General features: G+C 39.9%; 3 protein-coding genes across 4 annotated transcripts; 2 read left to right on the top strand and 1 right to left on the bottom strand.

Annotated features, from left to right (window-relative positions):
• The first annotated feature begins 809 nt into the window (after positions 1–809).
• LOC140943254 (E3 ubiquitin-protein ligase TRIM9-like) lies at positions 810–15,091 on the top strand. Its single transcript, XM_073392321.1, has 15 exons — positions 810–1,119; positions 2,591–2,931; positions 3,243–3,338; positions 3,907–4,140; positions 4,669–4,825; positions 5,176–5,472; positions 6,717–6,950; positions 7,487–7,798; positions 8,544–8,837; positions 9,260–9,448; positions 10,476–10,820; positions 12,094–12,399; positions 13,205–13,393; positions 14,185–14,394; positions 14,955–15,091. The coding sequence occupies exons 1-15, from the start codon at positions 810–812 to the stop codon at positions 15,089–15,091; spliced, it is 3,651 nt and encodes a 1,216-aa protein (XP_073248422.1).
• A 2,104-nt stretch (positions 15,092–17,195) lies between these two features.
• LOC140943189 (COP9 signalosome complex subunit 2) lies at positions 17,196–20,638 on the bottom strand. 2 transcript variants are annotated; one of them, XM_073392257.1, is made up of 4 exons: positions 20,542–20,638; positions 20,307–20,342; positions 19,838–19,887; positions 17,196–18,907 (listed from the first exon to the last, which is right to left on the bottom strand). In XM_073392257.1, exon 4 carries the CDS (start codon positions 18,893–18,895, stop codon positions 17,564–17,566), a length of 1,332 nt encoding a protein of 443 aa, XP_073248358.1. In that variant the 5' UTR covers positions 18,896–18,907; positions 19,838–19,887; positions 20,307–20,342; positions 20,542–20,638; the 3' UTR covers positions 17,196–17,563. The 2 variants fall into 2 exon arrangements, with proteins under 2 accessions (XP_073248358.1, XP_073248359.1); XM_073392258.1 differs by lacking the exon at positions 19,838–19,887 and having other exon boundaries at positions 20,542–20,628.
• Positions 20,639–20,716: 78 nt separating this feature from the next.
• LOC140943215 (F-box and leucine-rich repeat protein 13-like) lies at positions 20,717–22,258 on the top strand. The gene has a single exon (XM_073392285.1). It carries the CDS (start codon positions 20,763–20,765, stop codon positions 22,128–22,130), a length of 1,368 nt encoding a protein of 455 aa, XP_073248386.1. The 5' UTR covers positions 20,717–20,762; the 3' UTR covers positions 22,131–22,258.
• Positions 22,259–24,194: the final 1,936 nt, after the last annotated feature.

Genomic DNA, 24,194 nt, shown 5'->3' with positions numbered 1-24,194 from the left:
TAAAATAAAGAAACAAAAAGATTGAGCAGTTTAAACATCATAATTTTGCCACACGCAGTGAAAGAAACATTTGTAACCCGCTAATTTATCTGCCAAGAAATCGAAAGAAACCTTAAAGCAGACCTTTTTTTCTTTTTTCAAAGAATTCATACCCTTCTCTTTAGAAAACTTCAAACTTGTATTCATGCGACGCTTTCAACAAGATTTTTCAAGGGCTCTAAGCTGGGTCGAATTTATGTCCCCTTAAAATCTGCTTCCAGCCACTGAATAAAACTCTTCCCTAACTTACACAGCTTTTGACACAAAATTCATGCGGAAAGAACTAAAACCAAACATATACCATAACGTCAAGTTTTCTTTGTTTGTTCTCACGGTTTTTGAGCTCACGATAGAGAAAAAGAGCTGAGAAGGGCGGCCAGATCCAAAAGAAAATCTCTTCTTCAAAGTACACTTCAACCTCCTAATATAAAAACTCTACACGTCTCAGTGATAATTTCTTTCATTCTCAATGTGCACTCCCAAAAATCAGCCAAAAAAACTCACAAAACACGACAGAAATTGTTTCTTTATTGTCCTTTTTGCCAGATGGAAGATCTTGAAAGTGTCTTGACAATCAACTGCACGTGTTCTTGTAAAATATATGTGCGTGCCACTGCGTAATAATTTGCCAACGGACACGCGTGTGAAACTCAAGGATCGCGCGTGTTCCTGTGCTAACCGTTCGATCCGATTGCTACCAAGGTTACTTTCCCCATTGACAACAAAGTCCTTTTTGTCGTGTCTGTAGCAAACAGTCGCCTCCCTTAGTAATGGAGTTGGAATTAACCTGCCCTGTTTGTTTAGATCTGTTCCAAAGACCTGTCGTTCTGCCATGTTCACATAATCTTTGTACACCATGTGCCAGGAAAATCTTGGAGCCTCACGGAACTCCCAAAGCCTGGGCCAAGTGGGTGAAAGAAAACCGAACCCCGGAGTACAAATCTCATTTAGACCCCAATGTTAAATGCCCAACATGTCGACAGAGAATTCCCGTTGATCCGATAGGGGTCGATGGACTGGCAAGGAATCTTATTTTGGAAAATGTCATTGAACGATTTAAGGAAGAAAGGAAAGCGCCAGGTAACATTGTTGATACAATGTAGTTGTGATTTATTCTACACTACATTGAATATATATATTTTTTTAGTGTTCCATTTACATAAGATTCTACACCATACTTCTAGCACGAAAAGTCGTTTTTGTTATTTTAGACTCCGACTTTGTGCAAATGAAGTTAAATAGCGAAATTTTGAGCGATGAAATATTTCGCGCGAACATATTTTCGTATTTTCAGGACACAAAAAACAAGACTTTTCAAAGCAAAGTGCCAGCTTGACTGTAACAACTTTCAGTGCACAGCCTGAATGTTTGGAGTATTTGTACAATCAAAAATGTTGAGATGGAATGTTTTCATGCTGAACGGTCCTGAGTAGAAATTCAATCGCTTTTGGAAAGTGTAAAACAGAACTATTATTTTGATTTTAATAATTGATTTACATTGGTTTTATTCTGTTACAAGAGTGATACACTAGTGAGTGTCATTAATTATATAACATGATATGGTTCTTCCCGAAACTAAAAGTGAAACATAGTTCAAAGCCAGAGAAAAGTGCCCTGGGGACGAGGTTGCCATCAGCGATCTGGCGATAATTGTAAAACATGCACATATTGGACTCAAGTTTGAGGTGAAAAAAAAAGCCACTTCTCTATGTCGCTTGCCGGTTCGATTCTAAACTGAATGGCCAGTCTTAGGCTCTGTCCACGCTCGTTTGAAAACGCATACATTTCGATGCGTTCAGGGCTACCGTCCATACTAATGCGCTGAGCGTTCACATCGATTTGAAAGCGCTATTGAAAGTGAATCAAAACGAAAACGTATAAACATAGTGTCAGTGTGTTCGGTCGGTAACGCAAAAAACGAAAACAATAACCGAAAAATATCACAGGCGGGTGTGTTTGTAGCATGCACATAGAGTTCATCATAACGTCACAGCGTGCAATGTTATCGTTTTCGAACGTTTTAGTGTGGACAGTCGAAAGCGCATCAAAAGGGTATAGTGTGGACGTGAATCGATCGTCGAAAACGCATACTATTGAAAACGCTTTAGTGTGGACAGGGCCTCAGTATCCAATCTGTACTTTTCAACTTTTGATCAAGCAAGTTATTCAATAAAACAAATAACGGAAAAAATCCCGGTAAGCTGCGTTGCAATTTAGAAAGTTAGTGATCCTATTAACGGAAATCAGAAGTTTAGTGAATGTTTAATAAACATTTTCTGAGCTGTACAATAGAAGCTAAAAGATTGAGTAGTCCCCTTTTTCCTGTGTGTTAAACACTGAGCAAACCGTTCGTTAGATCCTGTCCACGCTAGGAAGAACAAGAACTCAGGAAAACTGATTGGCTTGACAAGAAGCAAGGCGCGGCGTAACGCGATGAAAGACATTTAACGGTAATTCTGGGCTTGTTGTTACATTGCGCTTAGTACATTAAGGTACGTTAAGTTACACTGCATGACATTCCATTGTGTTATGTTGCATAACTCCCTTACAGGTGAAACACCCGAGGAGCCTCTCCTGTGTCAATTTTGTGAAGACTATTCTCCCCAAAGGGCTACTTTGTCGTGTAATGAATGTACGTTCATGTACTGTGGGACCTGTTTTGACGCGTGTCATCCCAGCAAGGGCCCTCTGGCTGATCACTCCATAGGCCCACCGGTAGCAAGGCCCGTAAAACGAAAAGAGACAAGCCTACAATGCCAGCAGCACACTGATGAAAAGTTAGCTTTGTACTGCGTTGACTGCAAGATGCCTGTGTGCTATCTATGTAAAGAATATGGAAAACACAAGGGTCACAAGGTGGAATTGCTGGAGCCTATTTTTAGAAACTCAAAGGTAAAAAGCTCCTATATCATAACAGAGAGTTTTCTGGCTCCTGGCCTGCGTTGCAAATGTGATCAACCCCGGCTAGTAAGCCAAAGACTATTAGACACCTGACGGACTGACGTAAAGGGAGACAATCGTATGACAGCTGACTCTCCCTCGCCCCCTTTAACAGGGCAACAAAAAGGTGGGGAAATGAACGTCCGAATATCGACACCCTTGCCCTTGTCAATCTCCTCGTCACATGCTACAACATTATATTCATTTTCACATGTGATGCTATGCTACAGACTTTAATTACAGTTTTTTTTTGTCAAAACTAGGAAGAATTGGCTCGGCTATTGGGAACACTCACTAGGAAAAATTATCAAGTTCAAAAGTCATTGCAGTCCTTAGAGGGCATGTGCACTGTTGCCAAGGTAAGTTAACCTTATTTTAATAAGTCGATAGGATTGTATAGCGAAAAGATACAGTAACAGTAAAATCACTCACAATGGACACCAAGTTGCTTAGGCAAAATCGAAAGCAAGGAGAATTCTACCAAGGAGTGTCTTCTAGACCGTCCTCGGTTTTTCTTGAGGATAAGTAACAAATTCTCAAAATGAGCGAGTTCACGCAAAAGTTAAGTTCGATCAACACCCTATTTTGTGTCCACGTCTGGCCCTCAAAGTTGGCTGATCACCGAAAAATAACTATTTGTAAATTATATACCCTGTTAAGGGCAGACTTGTGCGAAATCATGCACCCTCTTTAGGACAGAGAGGTCAAAAACCTACCCTGTCCTGCGACACATCCCCGTATATGCCATATAAGGGAGTACCCCAGCCACCCCTCCCCCTGCCCCCATCACCACCACCACCACTACTTGCGCTTCATAGACTCACTCTCCAGCCGTAGGTGTCTCGATGCGCCCGCGGGTGCTTCCCACCCGGGGGGGTATCGTGGTTGCATCGATCGAGATACAGTTGACTCTTTTTGAATTTATAGAAATCTGGTTGTGATGTCGAGGCTCATGTTAAAAGGGAATGTGATTCGTTAATCGCCATTATGGAGAAGAAGAAAGTTGAGCTTCTAAAGCGTGTAACTGAAGAGTACCAGGATAAACTGGACGAGATTAACAAAGCTATGCACCAGTGTGAACATGTACTACTGCAAGGTGATGGTTTAGCCGAGTTTACGCAAGAAGCTCTTAAGGAAGACAATCCTGCTACATTCCTACAGGTACGACTAAGAAGCGGTGTAGTAAGAATACGAACATGACTCGACAATGGGTTAAAAATCGACCCTGAGAGTACATAAGTCAGTACGGATCAGAAATAGGCTAAATACGAAATGCTGTGTCCTCCTGCTCATCATCATCATCATCAGTAGTGCTATTATTATTTTAAAACAAAATTTCTTATAGTTGATTTTTACAGAGCCCATGATTTATCATCACGAAAAATCTTGACCAAAATGCTGGAATGTGAATGATAAACGTAGGTATATGTACCAAACAACTGAATTGCGTTTTGCGCTTGCTCTGACTGATGGCTAGCTCAGATGGAAAAGCATTTACTATGTACATCATAGCAACCGTTACCGCTGACGAAGAAGAATATTGAGTTTTCCTCATTAAAATGAGCTGGACTGCCGAAAAATGTTAGGAAATCAGGAAGGTCAAACAATCGACAAAGCGGGGCAAATAAAAACCAAGTTATTCCCCTCTAAATCGTAATAGATTAATATTTGTCATATGTTATTTTGTAGACTGCCAGTTCTCTGAAGACGAGGCTGAATCTTATGCTAGAAACAATCCGAACTCTTCCCAGTGCCTCTTCCATCACGCCGACGTTTGATCACATGGCAGTGGACGCATCATGGGAAAGGAAAGTCCTGAAGAAGGTCACGTGGCTTCAAATACCAGGTAAAAGAAACATAGTCTCCTAAACTGGATGGGTCGAAGTAACTAAACAAAAACGAAGAGTAAAGTGAAAATGCCGTAACGCAAATAGCGTTTGAATGGTTAGGGTAATTGTTTTCTGCCGTTGATGAAAATGGTGGATTTTGCGACCAATGGACTCTGAACAACACAAGTTCTTGACTGATTTTTGATATTACGAGGATTTGCGCTTTCAAAATAACTCTTTCTCATGCGCCTTCCGATTCTTAAACAGAATTTCAAAAGTCACTTAGTAAATTCCTAGAAAATTAATTAAGAAATAGTTACTCCAATTGAGGTATTATTACTTTTAAAAGTGGTGTTTAATTTATCAGGCAGGCCAAGCTTCGTTACATCTCAGTGTAAAGCCACAAACCGGACAGTCCAGTTGTTTTGGAGCCAGCCGCCAAACGCAGTTGATGCCTATTACTTGGAGGCCGATATTTATCCACCAAACCGAGGCCCTAACGAAAAGGAGCACCATGAAACGGTGCAACTGTCTCTAGGGAAAGCCTGTAAATATATCCTGGAGTGCCCTCATTACAACTCTAAGGTTTCAGCTAGAGTCCGTGCGTCAAACAGAGCGGGAGATGGACCTTTCAGTCAAGAAATCACTATTTATACAGACAAAGGTATTCCAAAAAAATAAGCATGCTAGAAACATTTACGCTTCTTGGGGCTGCGCATGCCCAATTCGCCACTTGAGAAACTATAAGGAAACTAGGCCGAGTTAACTTTCGCAAAGACGTCTGGGACTGTTTAGGCTATGGACAGGGGGGAGGGGTGGGGGAAATGGCCAATAGCTGACCAGAGTGTCCCCAGTAACGATCCCAGAAAGCATTGCAGGACACATTTCGGCTCCAGTTCCCTTCTCGCTTCTAAAATGGCGAATGGTGTGAGGGTGATTTGTAGCCAACTGTGGTCTTTTTCCTTTGCACACCATAAAAACGAGTTCATCTCCAAATAAATAAGGAATTTTTTATCGGGAGAGAAAATAATTACTTTTTGAACATGAAAAAGACGAACTATACGTCTTTCTGTTCTTGATTAAACAAGACTCATAACCTTTACCAAAATTCCGCCTTCCAAAATATCCCTAAATTATATAATTACATTCACAATGCCAGAAGTATTGTTGAAAGTTTCTTTAGTGCGCCCTACTGGTATGCAAATTGGACCAAAGGGTCTCCAAAAAGTAAGACTAAGGAGTTCAGAATGAAGTTATTTAAGGGCGATTGGTTTTAAATTGTTAAGTCACTGGACCGCACTTATAATGAGTTCCTAAGTTGTAAATTACAACTGAGTTCTTAAGAACTCGTTTGAATGTGTTCGTGCGTTCCAGATCGAATTGGAATTTGGAAATGTTGGTTTTTGACAAGAGGAGAAGACCGGAGCACACAAAGAAAAACTTCTCGAAGGCATCGTAGCTGAGCGGTTAGAGCCCCGAGTTCAAGTCCCGCCCTGACCGCTAGCTGGATTTGTTCACGGTAGTCCCGAGTTCAAATCCTCGGCCATGCTTGTAAATTAATAGCCAGCTGGTTTGCCTCCGGCCAGTTGGGATTCTTACCTTGTTATGTTTGTTTGAATTATTTGTTTCAACCATTTGCTCGGCCCCACTAACATAAGTCCTTTAAATACTGCCGAGGGTAAATAAAGGAATTACTTATTTATTTATTTATTTATTTATTTATTTATTTATTTATTTCGGAGGAAAAGAGAGAACCAACAAACAAACTCAACTCACATATGGCGTCGATATCGCGCTTCGAACTTCTTGGCTCCCTCAGTGGGACGAAGCGAGTGTTCTCATACCACTGCGCCACTCTTGCCCCCGCATCAACACTGTAGCCTGTTTTAACACTTTCCTTCTCAACAGGAATTAACTTCACGCTGGATCCCTCTTCAAAATTTAAACGGGAGCTTGTATTTTCTCGTGATCTCTCTGTGGCAAAATTGACAAGCCCAGTAATCGCGAATGTTACGGGAAACGTGGTGCTTTCAAGCGGTTGCCATTACTGGAAAATCCGGATTGACCAGTTCGCTGGATCTGCTAATAATGGATTCGTTGCTGTTGGTGTTGCTAAAGAGTTGCAAGAAGGGACGCCGATAGGTAGGATGACATATTGAGATTTCGAGATACGCCTAATTTCAATAACGTTGTCTTAGAAAAATGAAAAAGAAAAAAGCCAAATAGGACTAAATTAGCCTAATTAAGCCACATTCTCAGGATGGATTCATTTGCAGCCGTTGCATTTCCCCCGCTGGAACTTTTTAAATTCTTTTTTAGCGTTAAAATAATAGCAAATTCCAACAGGCAAGTACGACGTCCAGTACGGATGCTGCACATATGCTATGGCATTGTAGTTGTCCTGTGATCATAAACAAACTTAGACGCCTTTAATATAACTACAGTCGAACCTCCAATGACGGCCACCTCTCTGCAACAGCCATTTTTTTTGTTTTTGGAAAGTCTATACCTTGACCAGGTGGCCATTGTAGAGAGGTTCGACTGCACACTTCGCTTTTAACTACCCTCAAAAGGAAGGATTCCTTTTTTTTTTTTTTTTCAAACTGACCAATTTACAGGAATCCAAAAACATTGATCGCACTTCTTCAAGCGCTCAAACTCGTTCGTTTCTATTCAAGGAAATGACGGAAATTCCTTCGCCTTACAAATTTTTGAGAACACGACTTTATGGTGCGAAAATTCTCACAACCACCTTCAGACCAAGCAGAAAGCAAAAGACATCAAAGGAAGTAACATAGCGATTCTTCTCGACTTGGAACAACAAACAATGAACATTTACTGGAACGGCAGACTGCAGACGGACGACAGCCGCCCTGGGGGACCCTCCTTCGTAGGAGTAGTTGGCCCAGTTAAGCCGGCGTTTAGCGTGTTTGGAAGCTCTGTCCAGTTAAGTATACTGACTGGCTTGGAAAAACCAACTGTTTGCACTGGTAAGATATGAAGTTTGGTATCACTCTGTCCCTCTGTCTGTCCATAACCGGGAGCGAGTGACTGTTATAATATGCCTTTGTCACGGCGTTTTCACCGACCGGTTTATTTTTAGATATATTTTAGATCGCTTTTTCCCGCAAAATGGAAGCTCCGCTCCGTAATCTTAGCTCATTCGATATAAGATATAGAAAATGTAAACTAGTAAGTCTGTAGCTTTTGCTGGCTGGTTTTGTGAGACCTAAAGGATATTCTAGATTTGCGTCAAAATCGTTGTAAAAAGAAAATGGGTCGGTAAAAACGTCGTGACACGAGTTCATGTAAGTTACTCTCTCCACGGGTTATGGGTTCCTGATCCTGCCTAATAACGACAGATGCACAAGACCCAATGGACTGATCAGAACAAAAATGTCTGGCAAACGAACGAGTCTTAATTGTTTTTTTTTTTTAACAAATAGCAGCAAAACTTAGTGGATGAGATAAAAAGCAATGACTTTAATGACAATTCAGATAAGAGACAGGGAACCAGGTGTACGTGGATACTAAACTGAAGCTGTGTTGGAAAGGTGTTGGTAGCCATCCCCTAGCTCCCCTCCCCCCTCCCTCCCTCCCTCTCCTACGCATCAGTATACTTATCAGGATCACGATGAGGCACATTTCTTATTTATTTTTTTAGATGAAAGAATACGAGACCTGCCTTGGCTACTACCCATCGACTCACTGTGAAATATCCCTTTTTTTTTCTAGGTCCTCCTATTATCCATCTCGATGAATGCAGTGTCGAAAACACCAAAATCAACCTAGTGTGGTCTCCCCCGGAAACTGGTAATGTGGACTGCTACATTGTAGAGATCGAGACCCTTAACCGGGAGGGGGACATCCACCAAGAGCGAAATTTTACCAAAGTATACCAAGGACCGCGCACTAAGTACACTCTAAGAGGACTGGACTACAATGTTACGGTTGTTGCGCGGGTCAAGGCGCTGAATACCGCTGGAGAGAGTGAACCTAGTGACGAAGTATCGCTTTCGACCGAAAAAGGTGCTGAAATCTAATTCTAGATACAGTAGAACCTCAATAACTTGAATTATCCCCGCTAAATCGAAGTAAATTTTCTTTCCCGTGATCAAAATTTCACTGAGATTTACTCCGATAACTCGAATCGCCCGCTAACTAGAACTGTTTTTCGTTTCTCTTCAGAGTTCGAGTTACCCGGGTTCTACTGTATAACCAATAGACTGTACGTTAGTTTTCTTCAGTAAAAATGAGTTTTTATATTTTCTCAATACCTTTTAAGGTAGTCTTATTCTGATTGAGTGAAAAAAGATTTCAGAGAAGTTATATTTTTAAAATGGTCCGAATTCGCCACAAACTAAATATATCTTTTTTCCAGTGGAACGATATCTACCAAAAAAGGCTTCTGCTCCTTACGACACGACTCGATATTTTCTTTGTTTTTTAAGGTGTTATGTTCAAACTGGATGAAGAAAACCTGCATGAATCTCTGGACCTCATCAGAGGAAATCTTACAGTGAAACAGTCGAGTATGGTTCACGCTAACGTGTTTGGAACAGCATTTCTTGCTGATGGTCGCCATTTTTGGACGGTGAAAATCGATAGCTTTAAAGGCGAAAACTCTTTCATCGCAGTAGGTTAGTTTTCAGAGACCGGGTTGGTGCTTCCATGAATTTTATTTTCTTAGTGTTTAACACTGATTTCCGAACATCAAGCAAAATTGGCTGGTTTTATACTTTTGCGTGGGTAAAATCTTGCCTCTTATATCAGTATATTAAATTAAAAAAACTAACAAAAATTCATGCTTAAGTGCATCAGTTTTTGTATCATAAAATAAGGTTTAATTTTACGATTCAGTTTAGTAACATCGTAAGAAGAAAATTGTTCCATGTTCTTCTTATGCTTGCAGTTAAGCTTGCATACTGAATGTTGCGCGTCACTGAAGTATATAGGCATAAGAATAAGCAAGTAAGTAGGTAACTTGGCCTCGTGTTCATCACTTCTGTTTGTCTGCAATCTTAGGCGGACTCAAATTTGGCACCAGATTTAGCCGCGCTAAAGGGCACTAAACCTTTTTGTGATCTTACCTTCGCTTTCACGTATTTCACATTACTTTCGTTTATCTAAGAATTGTGAGTTCTTACAAATGCGTCATACGCGAGAACCTGTCATGCCTCTATGATGCTAAACTAAATTGCATGTATTACCTAACCACCGCAATGGAGAGACCTCACGCCGCAACCCGCAATACACATCAGTGAAGTATAAGAAACTCAGAGTAAACACGGAACACATCAGCATTTCTAGTCATGTTTCTATGTTGCCGTGGTCTGTTCAGTAATAGATCAAAGAGGACGTCAAAATGTGGTAAAAACATCAGTGACACACTCGCCTACGGCTCGTGTGCCGCGTCTTTGCTTTGACCACATTTTGGCGTCATCTGTGATCAATTACTGAACAGACGCACGGCATTCGTTAAACTCACGAGCCTCCTTCACCTGAGGCAGATCCCCCTCTTTGCGTGCGTGCCTCTCACGCTCGCGCGCGCCCAAATGTCCCCTTCTCTCTTCCCTTTTAACGCCTGCCACGCAGGCTAGAGCCTGCTGAGCCATGCTTTCATAAGACTGATGAAAGCATATCTAAGAGGCTTATCTTTATTTGCAGGCGTAGCTAAGAAAACTACGCAAGAGTCAATTCCAGGGAATACTTCCAGCTCGTACGCTCTCCAAGTATTTGAAGGCATTACAGCCCACACCGAAAACTCAAAGCACAAGATCCAGATCAAAAAGAAGGCCAAAGACCTGAAAGATAGCAGCTTTGGGGTTTTCTTGGACTTGAACAACCGTTTTCTAAACGTTTACCTTGACGGCGAACTTCAAACGGACATAAGTTGCCCAAAAGGTCCTAGTTTCAAGGGACTGAGCGGAGAGTATTGCGCTGCTTTGTGTCTTTATGGCACCAAAGTGGAGTTGAGTATGGTCACTGGAATAGCAACGCCTTTGCCACCTGGTATGCATCAACTTTTTTTCTGCCTTCTTCGTTCTGAAAATGCACTGAATACAAAAAAATCTCTATTAACGAAAAATATATTTCCAAAAATAATAGTTCCATATGAAGAAAAGTGACAGCGTCAAGGCTGTCTTGTTTATTTTGCTGATATTGTCAATTACACGTCCTTATTAGAAATGAAACTTCAAAAATCACCGCTTCATGTCAAAAGAATATGTCTCGCAAGGGCTATATCAAACTTTACAGACAACAAAGATAAACTTTGAAAAAATATGAGGCCAACCACAATCAAAAACCACAATTGCAACCCGTCTTAATCTTCTTCAAGTTTGTTCATCCGGGCCTTCTTTTGTAATTGCTGCACTGTAATTTTCAGGGAGTTATAATAACTCCTCTAGTGGGGCTAATTTAACTCCTTACAGTGGAGTTATTTTTCGTGGAGTTATTTTAACTCCAAAAAGGAGTTTAAAGAACTCTTTTTCAGGAGTAAAAGTGACCCCAGATATTGAGGAGTTAAAATAACCCCAAAAAAGGAGTTATCCTGTACCTAAAATTTTTACTCCACTTTCAGAGTTAAATTAACCCCAAAAAGAGTAAAAACAACCCATGTAAGGAGTACAAGTAACCCCATTTCGGAGTGATTTTAACTCCAGACTGGGAGTAAAAAGAACTCTTTTTCAGGAGTAAAAATGACCCCAAATTCGGAGTTAAATTAGGAGTTAAAATAACCCCAAAAAAGGGGTTATCCTGTACCTAAAATTTTTACTCCATTTTTGGAGTTATAATAACTCCCTAAAAATGTGTGTGTTATTCATTCTTTCTATATTATGAACTGTTTTTTGTATGTTTATGTTTCACTCAATTTGGTGGCAGCTCAGTCCCACTGTTTAAATATCGATGAACATGGTGATATAGCACTTTTTAAGTTTACTCTTGAATATAATTATGAACTCTTTCTTAATCGGTTTGGGTCTGACAGTCTACAAAAGAACCCTTTTAATCATTTTAAAAAATGATTGATTTTTCTGTAGACTACCCTAGGATAGTTGTACCCATATATGAGCCACTGGGCGCGGAAAGTACTGATGAGTATAACGATATATAGGATAGAAATTATTCTACTATGTCTCATCAATTTATATCATTTTAGAGTAAATTGAATGATATCTGTAATATGAGCTCAATTGTAGCTTTGTTTAGCACCACGCACACATAAATCAGAGGTCAATAATCTTATCTATACATTTTCTCTGCCTCCCGGTTTGTCTTGTAGACCCGCCAGCATTTAACAAGGCCAGATGTAAAGTGAACAACACTACTGTTCTACTAGGTTGGCTGCCTCCAGAAACCAAGTGCTGCGTAGATTATTACGTACTCGAGGTGGACATGGTCAAAGCATCCGAATTCCCTTCGCGCAAGAAAAAATATCGTAAATTTAAACGACTCTACGAGGGTTCCGCTCGCGAATATGCGTTGTATAGCGTGGCATATAGCGTGAAGATCATTTCACGCGTGTTTGGAGTCAACCCAGCCGGTGAGGGAACTCCCAGCGAGGAATTTGTGATGTCTACGCCAAAGGGTAGGTAATTTGTACGTGGTGAGGTCATCTAATGGTTAAAAATGAATGAATGAATGACGAGGAATAAGCTGCTTGTATAGGGAGGACCTACCAATAAGTCTAAAACGCAAGTTGGTATGATCTTTGTTTGAGATAGTTCGCGGATGATACTTTAATCTTGCACAGATCAGACTTGAAATGCTTGGTCTTGTCATAGTTTATAGAGTGGAATGATTAGGTAGCCCGGTATGATTCCTTTGTTATGTGTTCAAATGTCTTCTCTGTGCACAACGTTCGATAGATCATTCTGATGATCATTTTGATGTAAGTGACCATTTGTATTAATTCCTTAACAATTTGTGAACAAAATAAAACCAATGGATTGTGCACCGTCAGGGTAGCTCCTAAGATAAACATAAACTGCAACACTGTTGTTATTATCTTTGATGTTTGCCACCTTACAAAGCCAGCCTCCACTACAAACTCTGGTCTTGTCTCTTGTCTTAATTGTAACCGCTTTAAAACACAACTGTGTCCACCCGATTTTGAACGAGGATAGGGCCTCAGTAGTGAGATTAAATTCTCTTTGAATCCCAGTAGAAAAGAAGACAGAGATAACGGCCAGCTCTCTCTAAGACACGGAACACCCTTGAGACCGGCACTAAGTGACCGTCTCAAAAAGATGTCCGTCCTAGAGAGGGTCAAATAAAGGGATAAGGAAAGGTAGGGACTAACTCTACGTGTCCGTTTTAGCGAGGTGTCTGTCTTATAGAGGTCTCCGTTAAGAGAGAGTCGACTTTTGTGATAGAATTAAATTGTTTTCCAGGGCTTTACTTTCAACTGAATCCTTCATCAGCAAACCATGATTTGGATCTGACCAATGAAAACTGCACAGTGAGTCTTAAGAGTCCAGTGTACACCTACATCTTGGGAAACGTCAAGTTAGACTCCGCCTGCCATTATTGGAGAATTCACGTGGATGAATTTAACGCTCATAACAAGCTCTCTATTATCGGTAGGCAGACTTTAAACTTTAATGTCACTGGGAACCGGAAACCCTGGGAACGCTTGTTTATCCTTCCCCGACCTTCCTACTATACTCAGGCCCAGGCTAATGATAGTAGCTGCTGTTGACTGCGCATGACAAAACATTGGCCGTTTTAATGCTTGAGACGTGCATAAAGTGTCAGACGCATTTAACGTCTGAGACGTTAAAGTCCTCTAGTAGTTAAAAACCGCACCCATAAAAGTAGACCGTAACATCGAAACAAAAAACAGAGTTTTCTGGAAAAACAACCTTTTTGGCCGTTTCTTCACGAGGGCACAAGTGCATTCCAATTTTCAGTGTTCCGTTTTCATACAAGGCGCATTGAACGACTGAGACGTTATAGTCATCAGACGTTAAATGCGTCTGTCGTATTTACCTTTTTCCTACTAGTTAAAGTCGTCTTACCAGCATGAAAACAGCCATTGCAATTAGGAGTTCTTCGATTAACGTTTTTAACATAATAACTAAGGGCCTAAATTCAAACGGCGAGAATTGTTGTCCTCAAAATGATTCTTTTTATTGGATGGTACAGTTAGGCTCCGTGCTTACTAGGAGTCTAGAGTCATAGAATCAAAGACCAAACCCAGCACAACACTCTGTAATATCAGTTTGCTTTGACCTTTGCCTTTGATCCTTGTTCGCCAGGATTCCTTGAACGAATAATTATGGCTGCCCCTTCCCCCCTATACAAATACAACTACACGTCTCCTCCAGCAAATGTACAGTAACCTTTGCTCTTTGCCCTTCTCTCTGTACAGGTGTTGGTATTGCTCGTCAAGCTCTCGAGGATCCAATACTAGGAGAAGATTCTGATTCTTACGCTGTGCAGATCAACGAACATCCAAATGCCTCATGCTCCAACACTAAGAACCGGCTTCAAATCAAGAGATCATCCAAACAACTTACTCACGCAAATATAGGCGTGCTTCTGAACTTGGATGAGCACTTTCTAAATTTGTACCTTAATGGTAAGATTCAGTGGATCTCGATTTATCTGGGTTGAGGCGGCAGAGGTAGGGTGGGGGGGAGGGGTAAGGTAGGAAGGGGAGTCAGTAGTAGGGTAATGTATTTGATTTGGTGCGTCTGCATCCGGAATTTTCTGGAGCAGGAGCCGATGAAAATGCATTTTTTAAAGTTTCCATACACTCACTTGAGGGTTTTTTTAAAAGCCCTATTTTCCAAATTACTTTGTACGATATTATTCTTTTCTCTATTGACCTTGGACCCCAATTGTACGCCTTGCATTGGCTCCTTTAATTTTTCTGTTTACTCGCACCGTCCCGAAATTACCAAGCTTAAATACGTCCCGGCCATATAAAGGAGTCAATGAAAGACACGGACGCCCGCTTCTCTTTTTTTCATCCAGGGATGTTACCTAGTTAGGTTTTGTTCCCATTCTTCATTTTCCTGTTCCCTGCGTTCTCGTTGCACGCTCCCCGTTTTAGTAACATCCCATCATCTAGAGAGAATAGCTCATTCTCTCTTGCCTCATCTTATTTTCACATTCTGTATTCTCCTCTTTCATCAGGGAAACTTTTGACTGATCCTTCCAGACCAAACGGACCAACATTTGTGGGTATAACAGGAGAGTTCTATCCAGCTCTAAGTCTGTACGGGACTAACGTCAAACTCACGGTTCACACTGGAGAGTCGTACGATGCTTGAACTCGAAATCATTGCACATAAGGTTTACGGGAAGGATTTGAGAGCCCATGGACTCTAGACATTCTTGTTCCCAGAGCCACGCCCTTTAGCCCAGCGCCACGGATCTAGAGTTGGCGCTTGCCAAAACGATCGCGGATCTGGCAACAAGAATGATTCCTGAGTTGAACAGAAACTTTACCGGGTTTAATAGTTCACTGAACCAGTTCCCGAAGCATTAAGACTTCCTTCTTCTGCAGTTGTTTTTAAGAGTGAACACAAGGGGGCTCTTCCGTTCTCATTGACTGAAAACCTTGTCTTCAACGATTTCCTCCGTGATTTTCCCGGTACCAGTTAGTTGCATCGGGCGGGGCCTTTCATCCACTAGTTAGAACCAACTTCTCATGACCATCTACAGCCGAACCTCCCGTAAGCTACCACCCGAAATGCGAAAATTTAGCGGTCGCTTGCGGGAGGGGGTCGCACATGGAGGTTTGACTGTGTATTAACCCCTTGGAACAGGCCAATTGGATAGAGAGGACACCGGTTTTGAGGCCAGTATGCATTCATATGAATTAATGTACTAAGTGCTCATCGATCAGAGACGGTTATTTGGAGAGAATGACCTCTTGCGCAGACCTATAAAGAAGTTGGAAGCAAGAATGGATATCTGCATGATATTAAAAGAGAGTGGGACTGTATGCATGTTTTACCGAGAGCCATTTATGAGAGGAAAAGGCGAAAGCTGTACCACTCTTACGAGCATGTCTTAGAAAGAGGTCAGAAAATGGCGTGCGATTTGGCGTTACGGCAGCATGTTGCAACCTGTGATTTTAGACGTTTTTGTTGGGGCGGGGGCGGGAGGTTGGAAGTTTGTACTTGCACAGGCAGATCTGATATAATTGTCAACATGATCAGAAGTTGCCTATTCTTTGCACCAGAGTAAACACCTCCTTGGCCTTTTTTATGCTAGAGACGTTAAAGTCGTCTTATTTAACGTCTAGTATAAAAACGGCCCTATTCTGAACTCTGCCAGCAGGCCCCTTTGTAAAAGAGACTTGAAAAGCAAAAAACTAAAAACTAAATAATGATAATAATAAATAGGTGACAGACAGCCGAGGGTAGACGGAAAACTGTGTAAACTGGAAAAAAAAATTTTCGGCCCGTCCGGGGGAAAATTTTGCCGCTAAATCTGAAAATAACGCATGCAAATCACGCGTTTCCGTTCTTATATTCGACGGGAAAGTCATTTATAAGATGTTTTCTTTGTCTTAACCAAGACGCATCTTATCTAAGAACAGGGGTTAGGGGCAACCTTAACATCAAATTGCAAGCAAGCTTAACAATGGTAATTGCAAATTTATTGACAGACAACCATGCCTACAAAATATGAAACGACACAGACAATATGTAAAATGTTTCAACTGCATCAAACAAAACCAGACGAAAAATTATCTCCTGCTACGGAATCAGATCCCAGCAGGCTATCTGAGATACTGGTGGAACAAAGAAGCATATGATCAATACCATTAATGGCTGCTTAGAAGCCCTGGGCAGAGCTTAAAAATGGAGTTTTGACGCTTAAAAAAGTTTTTTGAATGGGATTCATGTTGTGATGAGGACTTGTTTGGTGTCTTGCAGAGTTGCCCTTAACTGCTTTTTCCAGCAGAATTGTCCAGCCACTATCTATCGGGCTAGCAAATTCTGTTCTTAACTTGCCCGATGGGCAAGTGAAGTTTTTTGGGGGATTTAGATTACAGTAGAGCTGCAATCAATAACTTTTTTCAGGCTAGTTAAAATGCCTCTTGGGCCAGTACATGCTAGCTACAGCTTGCCCAGATGGAAAGCTATTAAACTGACTTTCTTTGCACCTTGGACAGTGCCATTTACCCAGTCTTTTAATCAAGATGGCACTCTTTAGCCTTTAATAATTATAATTCCCTATATTTAAGGAATAAAATACAATATTATTGGATGCAGGTTTTGCAAAATCAAAATAAAAAGTTTTAACTACATGTAGTGCTGACTTAATCAGAAATTTGCATGGAAAAATAAAGAGAGGCCATCTCTGAAAACCCAGACTTAAACTTTCTTGGGGAGCATACCCCCTACCCCACCCCCCCCCCCCCTTCCCTCTAGTGAGGAGAACCTTTGGTGCTCTGAAAATAAGTAGAAATGTAAATTGTCAAACATACTACTGAAAGTCAACACTTTTGTTTACATATCAACATTTTTACCTTTTATACATCCAGATGATCACTGATGAACAATCAAAGCTACACTTGTTTTCAATTACAAAGTGTAGCTGATCATTATTGTCAAACAAAAAATCATATGTACCCACAAGTTCTGTAAAGTGGTATCAACCAGCAAGGTAGTTCTTGCTATCAGCTCTACAGTCACTGATAGTGTTCTTCAGATGTGTAAAAAGCATTCACAGATATGCAGTGCAAGCAATCTTCGCTTTTTATGGCAAGCTACCTCTTTCTCCACAGTTCATGCAATCTTGTTTACAACAGCAGTATGAAGTGAATTGACCTGTGTGGTCCACCTGTCCAGGCCAGCAAATCTATCAACACTTTGTGAGGTTCTGGTCAGTTCTAGAAGCTGGTTGACCTGATCTATGCGGCCATGAATAGTATTGTCAAGTATACAGGAAACAAGGAGGCTTTCAACCTCTTCTGTATCAATGTTCAATTCCTTTGAAATAAACGGAATATGAATCCTTGTGTATGGCTTGATCAGTTTAATTAACACTTGCGTTCGTATGTTTCTTAACAGGTCTTCTATGTGCTCCCTAATGAAAGGGTCGTCCATAATGTTCTTACGGTTGGTCTTAAGAATTTTTTCAAATTCATTGATGTCATCATTTTGGTAAGCACTGACAAGATTGGTCATAGCAAGAATCTCTGGGTCATTTTTGTAAGGTTTTGCTTCTTGTGAATCAAAAGGATTAATCCCAGACTTCATCAGCATGTTAGCCAACACCAGATATTTCAAGCAAGTTGTACGTCTGCCACTACCAGACTCATCATAGTTCTTGAAAGCCTCAAAGAAATCAGTGTGCGCTTTCTCATAGTCACCTTCTCGCAGGTGCATCTTTCCACCACATTCACGAATGACCCCCATAATCAGCGGGTGCGGGATAGCGGACTTGATGTGAAGTGACTGCTCATACAAAGCTTTTAGCTTCTTGTTATTCTTCTGTGCAGTGTACATTTGAATCTCCAGTGCATAAATTTCAAGCAGCTGCGTGCCTTTCTTGAGATCATCTTCCCCTTCATCGGTTTGGCAAGATTGGTGAAGCTGCTTTAAAATCTTTGCCAGTTTGGTGAACTCTCCTCTATCAAAATACAACTTTCCCAGCTTTGTGTTTGTCTTAAACCACAGCCTATCGTTCTTAGCATCTTTAAGGGCCTCCAGAGTGGTCTCATAAAAATTCTGCAGCAGCTCCATCTGTTTTGAAGTGGAGATGTAATCCAGGATGGAGTTAATGGACTTCTCAGAGTGGTTCCGTGTGACAGCACTCTTGATGTAAGTCAACAACTGCTGGTATCTGGTCATCATCTCCTCATAATGACCCAGTTTGAAGTTGATCTTAATCATCTGTTTCAGAGCCTTAAAACCCCACTCTCCCTTCTCAGACTCAAGATCCAGTACTTTCTGGAAACTCTCTAGAGAACCTTTAGGATTATCTTCCTTCAAAGCTTTGGAGTTGTAATACTGGTTTTCTAAATCGACATCTGGCTCTGAAGCACTGTCTTCTGAGTACTCCAAGTCATACTCCTCTTCATCATCACACATGAAGTCATCATCCATGTCAGACATTTTGAAAACAATCTGGAAAGAGAGAACCTTTTAGTCTAAAGCTCATGTTACTATAAAACTCTTGAAAATCTAATGCTGACAAAATGTTCACAACTTTGCAGTGAAACCAAACATTGGTTCAACACTTGAGTTACAATATTTTGACATTGTTCCATTAGTAAAGCGTACCAATATGGGAAAAGAAAAACCTAACATGTTTATACAATGAGTCATACTTCATGTATTTTATATCTCGTTCAATTCTTGCTACGATATGTTCTAGCCTGTGAAAACAGCCATCTCTCCTCGCTCCTCACCAATAGGGACATTTCGCTAGGAGGGACGTCTGCCGTCAGTGACAGAAATACAATACTGATCATGGAATCAATGTTAAACATAATTAATGCAGTATTAAAGAGGGTTCCAAGTATAAATTTGTTCAATTTCATGTTTCTCCTGGTCAATCATGGTAAACTTTTCTTCAAAACTCAAATAGTTCTGGTAAAAAAAATATATTCCATAAAAATTGACTGTTTTGTAGTAGATTTATTGCATTTACATTTGACCTTTGTGACTGTTTGTCTTTTGTATAGTGTTCATAAACAATAGCTAAAACAATATAACTACTACATTGACCAATCAGAGCTCATGACCAGATTCTGGACAGATTTTTGATCACCAGTATGGAATTTCTGTTGCTGAGTTGCAGTCATCTCTGATAGTGAAATGTCCCCAGCAGCAAGGAGCAAGGAGAGACGGCTGTTATTGCATTCTATATATGTTCAGAAATAAGAAAAACTGCTTTAATCAAGGGCTGCAGGAAATATATTTGAAAAACTCAAGAAAATTTGCACACACTGAAGTTGATTATAAAGCTCAAAAGCCCTAAACCTGACACCTAAAGGTATACAGCACATATCTTCGCTATAATAATTCTTCTTTTAGTTCCATAGCTGTACTTACAATGTGAGCCTTGTATCCAAAATCGTTTGGTGTGTCAAACTGATTCTTCTCTAAGAAAAAATTGAGAGTGCTCTTGTAAAAATAATGGTTTAAAGTAACATGAGATGCAATAATTAACAGTTCCTCTCAAGTCAGATAATGCACGTCAACATAATATTTCTGTCCCGAAAGATGGTTGAAATGATGCAGTTCATCATACTTGGAGAGCTCAATGTGGGAGAGAACCAAACTGTTGTTTTTTTTTTTAAGCTAGAAAAAATAAAAGTAAGTCAAAAGTCCAACAACAACTTGTGATCATTTTTAGACACTACACAAAAACGAACATAACAAAAGCTTGTATTTAGCAAAATAGACATCTTTATCCGCCATGTTTGCATGAGACTGCAAAGCCCAATGGGAATGAAGGGTTTGGCCATGTTCCGGTCGCCATTTTTGAGGACCACAAATTACAAAGTTAGCACGTACTTACCCTAATAAAGTTAAAGTAAGCAAAAGGCCATCAAAGCTGTAAAACGAAACAAATGAATCAGTCTAAGCCGTGTCATGTTACGATTAACCAAAGTGAGCATTTCAAACTTGAGATTTACAACCGAAAACTAATATCAAAATAAAATTCTTTCCCAAAAGTCGCTCGAAAGATGCATTTCATCAAGTTCTGGTATTGTTTTATAAAAATATCACTTTGAAGAAGGTAAGTGACTTACATTTTCAAGCTTTATCGCTCCAAAGGTAGAAAAAAATGGAAGGAATTCCGTGTTGCTCAACAAAAGCTGTATTAGCCTCAACTGTCCATGTGGAAAGTAAAACAGAGGATCTGGGAACTAGAATGATATCGAGGCTTCTCGAGAAAGAGGCTGAGGACAATACGCGGGAAAATCAATGAAAAACGGAAACGGCCAAACATTTCAACAAAGACATTGTCGAAATGGCTACGTTCGCTTTATTGCCGGACTCCGTAATAATTCAGATATTTTCCTATCTCTACTATCCTTCGCTTGTTCGAAACACCAGAGTGTGTAAGCGATGGCATCGGTTGGCCTACGACCCAAGCTTGTGGAAAAGTGTTCACCTTCGAGATAAACACGCTCGAAAGGTAGAAGCGGACACCATCTCAAGAATTATACCCCGTAAAACAAACCTGATTTCAAGCGTTTATTTGACCAACTGTGCTGGAGTTAAAGATGTTTCTCTGGAGCATATTGCTTTACACTGTCCAAACCTAAAGAAGCTTTTTCTAGATGGTTGTGATTTAATCACGGACTCCGGTATTTTTACTTTGGCGCGCAATTGTAACTCACTTGAAACGGTCTCGATTCCCTTGAGGAAAATTTCTGAAAAAGCGCTGACAAGTTTGGTCAAAAGTAACCCTGGAGTGAAAGCCCTATACGCTTATTCTATCGCTGTCACAGAAAATACAGTCAAGGTAATTTCAAGGGGATGCCCTGATCTCGAAAAACTTATAGTTTTCGAGGCGTCCCTCGAGGACAATCAACGAAGCTACACGGATGCTTTGACCGACAAAATGGTACGACTTTTGTCGAATGGTTGTCCAAAATTGAAGGAGTTAACGCTACGCTATAACCAAGTCCTAGTGACGGATAAAAGCTTGTCTTCCCTGGCGAAAAAATGCCGAAAGTTGGAGTCCTTCGTCATTGATTACTGTGACAAAGACGGTGGTATAACTGACTTTGGGGTTTGTACAATCGCTCAATTATGCCGAAATTTAAAATGCTTAAATATTTCAAACGGGGTCATCACGGATGTGTCTTTGATTGTGATCGCTGATCATCTGCCTTGCCTTGAAGATCTGTCCTTAGAATTTAGTGAAATTACAGATGTTGGAGTCTATGCTCTCATGAACAGATGCGAAAAACTTTCGCGACTCATTGTCCACAATTCGAACAGTTTAGAAACAGGTATCACGGATAATGCAGCTTGCGTGATCGCTAATTATGCCAGCGATCTTTTTCATTCTCTGGGTTTAGGTTTTGCAGAGATCACGGACGAAGGTCTCAAGACAATTTGTTACAATGTGGAACTGACGTTTTTGTCTATAAATGGGTGCAACAAACTCACTTACGAGGGGCTTAAATCGTGTTTTTGTTATCTTGATTGTTTGTGGTATTTGGATATAAGTTTCACGGACATTGTTAGTGAAGGTGAGCAGCTGTTGGAGATCGGTGACTCGCTTCCTTTTTTAGAAACACTGGACATCACAGACTGTTTCAGTATTTCACAAGAAAGCGTGAAAGCTTTCAAAGAAAAATTTCCGGACTGCAGAGTCAACATGTAAAAGCGGAAAAAAAGCTTGCCACAGTACTTTCGAACCGACCTAAATAGTAAATTTCTTTGTCAAATAATGCTGACGTTTCACCTGTAATATCTTTGAAATTCTTGATCTATTAAAAGCCAGAAAGCATGTGCTTGAGGGATTATGACTATTTGGTGGTAAAATCAGAAGAAAAAAATTAATTGTATCTTTTAAATGTTGCAAAGAAAATGTTTTGGTTTCCGAACTTTGCTCAAACAATTCCATATAAGGTTATTTTTTTAATCTCGTGGCAACAATGAAGACGAAAAAACTAAAAGAGATTTTCTAACCTCTGGTTACACAAAAAAGTAAAATGACAAAAAATTAGTTAAATTGTCTGTAAAAAATGAAGAAAGCATGAATTTTTCGTCCCAGACTTTCACTTTTGGCCACAATATTTTATGGTCACCTGTTGCTCTTTCATCTAATATGCAAATACATTTTTTGTTATGCAGATTTTTCAGCAGGTAATTGACGACTTTTTGTTGAGAAACAGGTAAACTTTCTTGTATATTTGGGTAGCTGCTGCCAACAGGAACACAAACGAAAAGCATTTTCTTTTGTATCTTTCAATAATGGACAACTTTAAAACTTTTAAGTCATGTGAACTATTTGTCTGGTAATATTAGCTCTGAGAATTTTTTTGGTGCACCAAATCAGAAGACAGTTGTCAACACGTTAACAAATATGCTCTGATTCTCCTCATTTGTTTATTTGAATCTGTTTATATAGTAGCAAGAAATAAGGCATTAAACAACATGCTTAAATTTAAGAGGTTAAATAATAAGGTCATTGTAAAGGACAGCTTCTTCAATGAGAAGTAAGTGTTTTCATTTTCTTAAGTCTGTTGTATATAAAACCTCAAAGGCCCACTATTTGAATGACACAAGCACTGCATGAAAATAAGCCTTTAAATTAAAATGCTTGAAAATTTAAAAGCTTTTTCCATAGATCTAAACAGTGTGATGTATAATAGCTTTTGTCTGTAGCTTTAACCCAGCTTTGCTTTTCAGGATGAATAAATTTTTGACATTTTAATGTGATCAGAAAAAAATAGCCTATGCTCAAAAACATTATTTTCTTTGTCACAACTTTCACCAAATCTTTAGTTTTCAGAAAAGGTAATGCAATTAACCCAAGAATATTTTCTGTGATTTACCTATCCCTTGTTTTCTTCATAAAAGCTTTTTATTCTGTGTCATGATGGCATGCAAGACCTTAAATACTATTTACACTGCAACTTGTACTTAGGATTATATTGTTTCTTGGTCCTACTTCATGGGAAACTATTCACATCCAAACAGGTGCTTTTGCTTTGGTGCCGATATAAACCACAAAAAAGGATGGCCTGCATGCATGCTACCATTAGATTAAGAAAAAGATGGCCTTTCATGCCACTGCTTAGGAATATCCTGTACGGAATCCCACATAGCTTTGGCCCAAGGATGAAATAGATGTGTGAATAAAAAAGTGTAGAAATTTGCAGTTTAAGTCAAAAATGAGGCTATGACATTATATAGATCTATAGTGATTAAAGTATGAACAGAATCTTTATTGTGCAGGAATAGAACCTGTTTTTTTCCTGTTACCTATATACAAAGAAGTTTTGTTTCTGGGCATAAAATTGAAAAAAGACCAACAGGTGGCACATTATTCTGTGAAGCATACCTGAAGCCAGCTGTGTAAAATAAGAAAAACCATCCTTATAAAATATTCACGGAAATTAAAACTGTTGGAGCTGAAAGATTATTCAGTTCATCAATGGCTGATTTAAAAAAGGGTTAGTGTTCTCTATATGTCTGTGAAATTTAAATGCAGTCATTCAGAATTTAATCCATTTCACAGTGATTTCTCATAGACTACAGACCAATAATGCAAACAGAAATATTAACAATACTCTGTTTAAGAGGAAGATGGTGCTGCTACTGCATATGCCATGTGGACTGAAATTATAGCTGGTTTGGTTCCACCAGCTGAAAATACATGATAAAGAAAGACACAAGTAATGCTCAAGCAATTCTTGGTGCAAGTACAAGAGGGAAATAC

Source organism: Porites lutea, chromosome 7, assembly GCF_958299795.1.
Source record: "Porites lutea chromosome 7, jaPorLute2.1, whole genome shotgun sequence".
NCBI classification, from domain to species: Eukaryota; Metazoa; Cnidaria; class Anthozoa; order Scleractinia; family Poritidae; genus Porites; species Porites lutea.
This window is presented reverse-complemented; position numbering and strand designations above follow the sequence as displayed.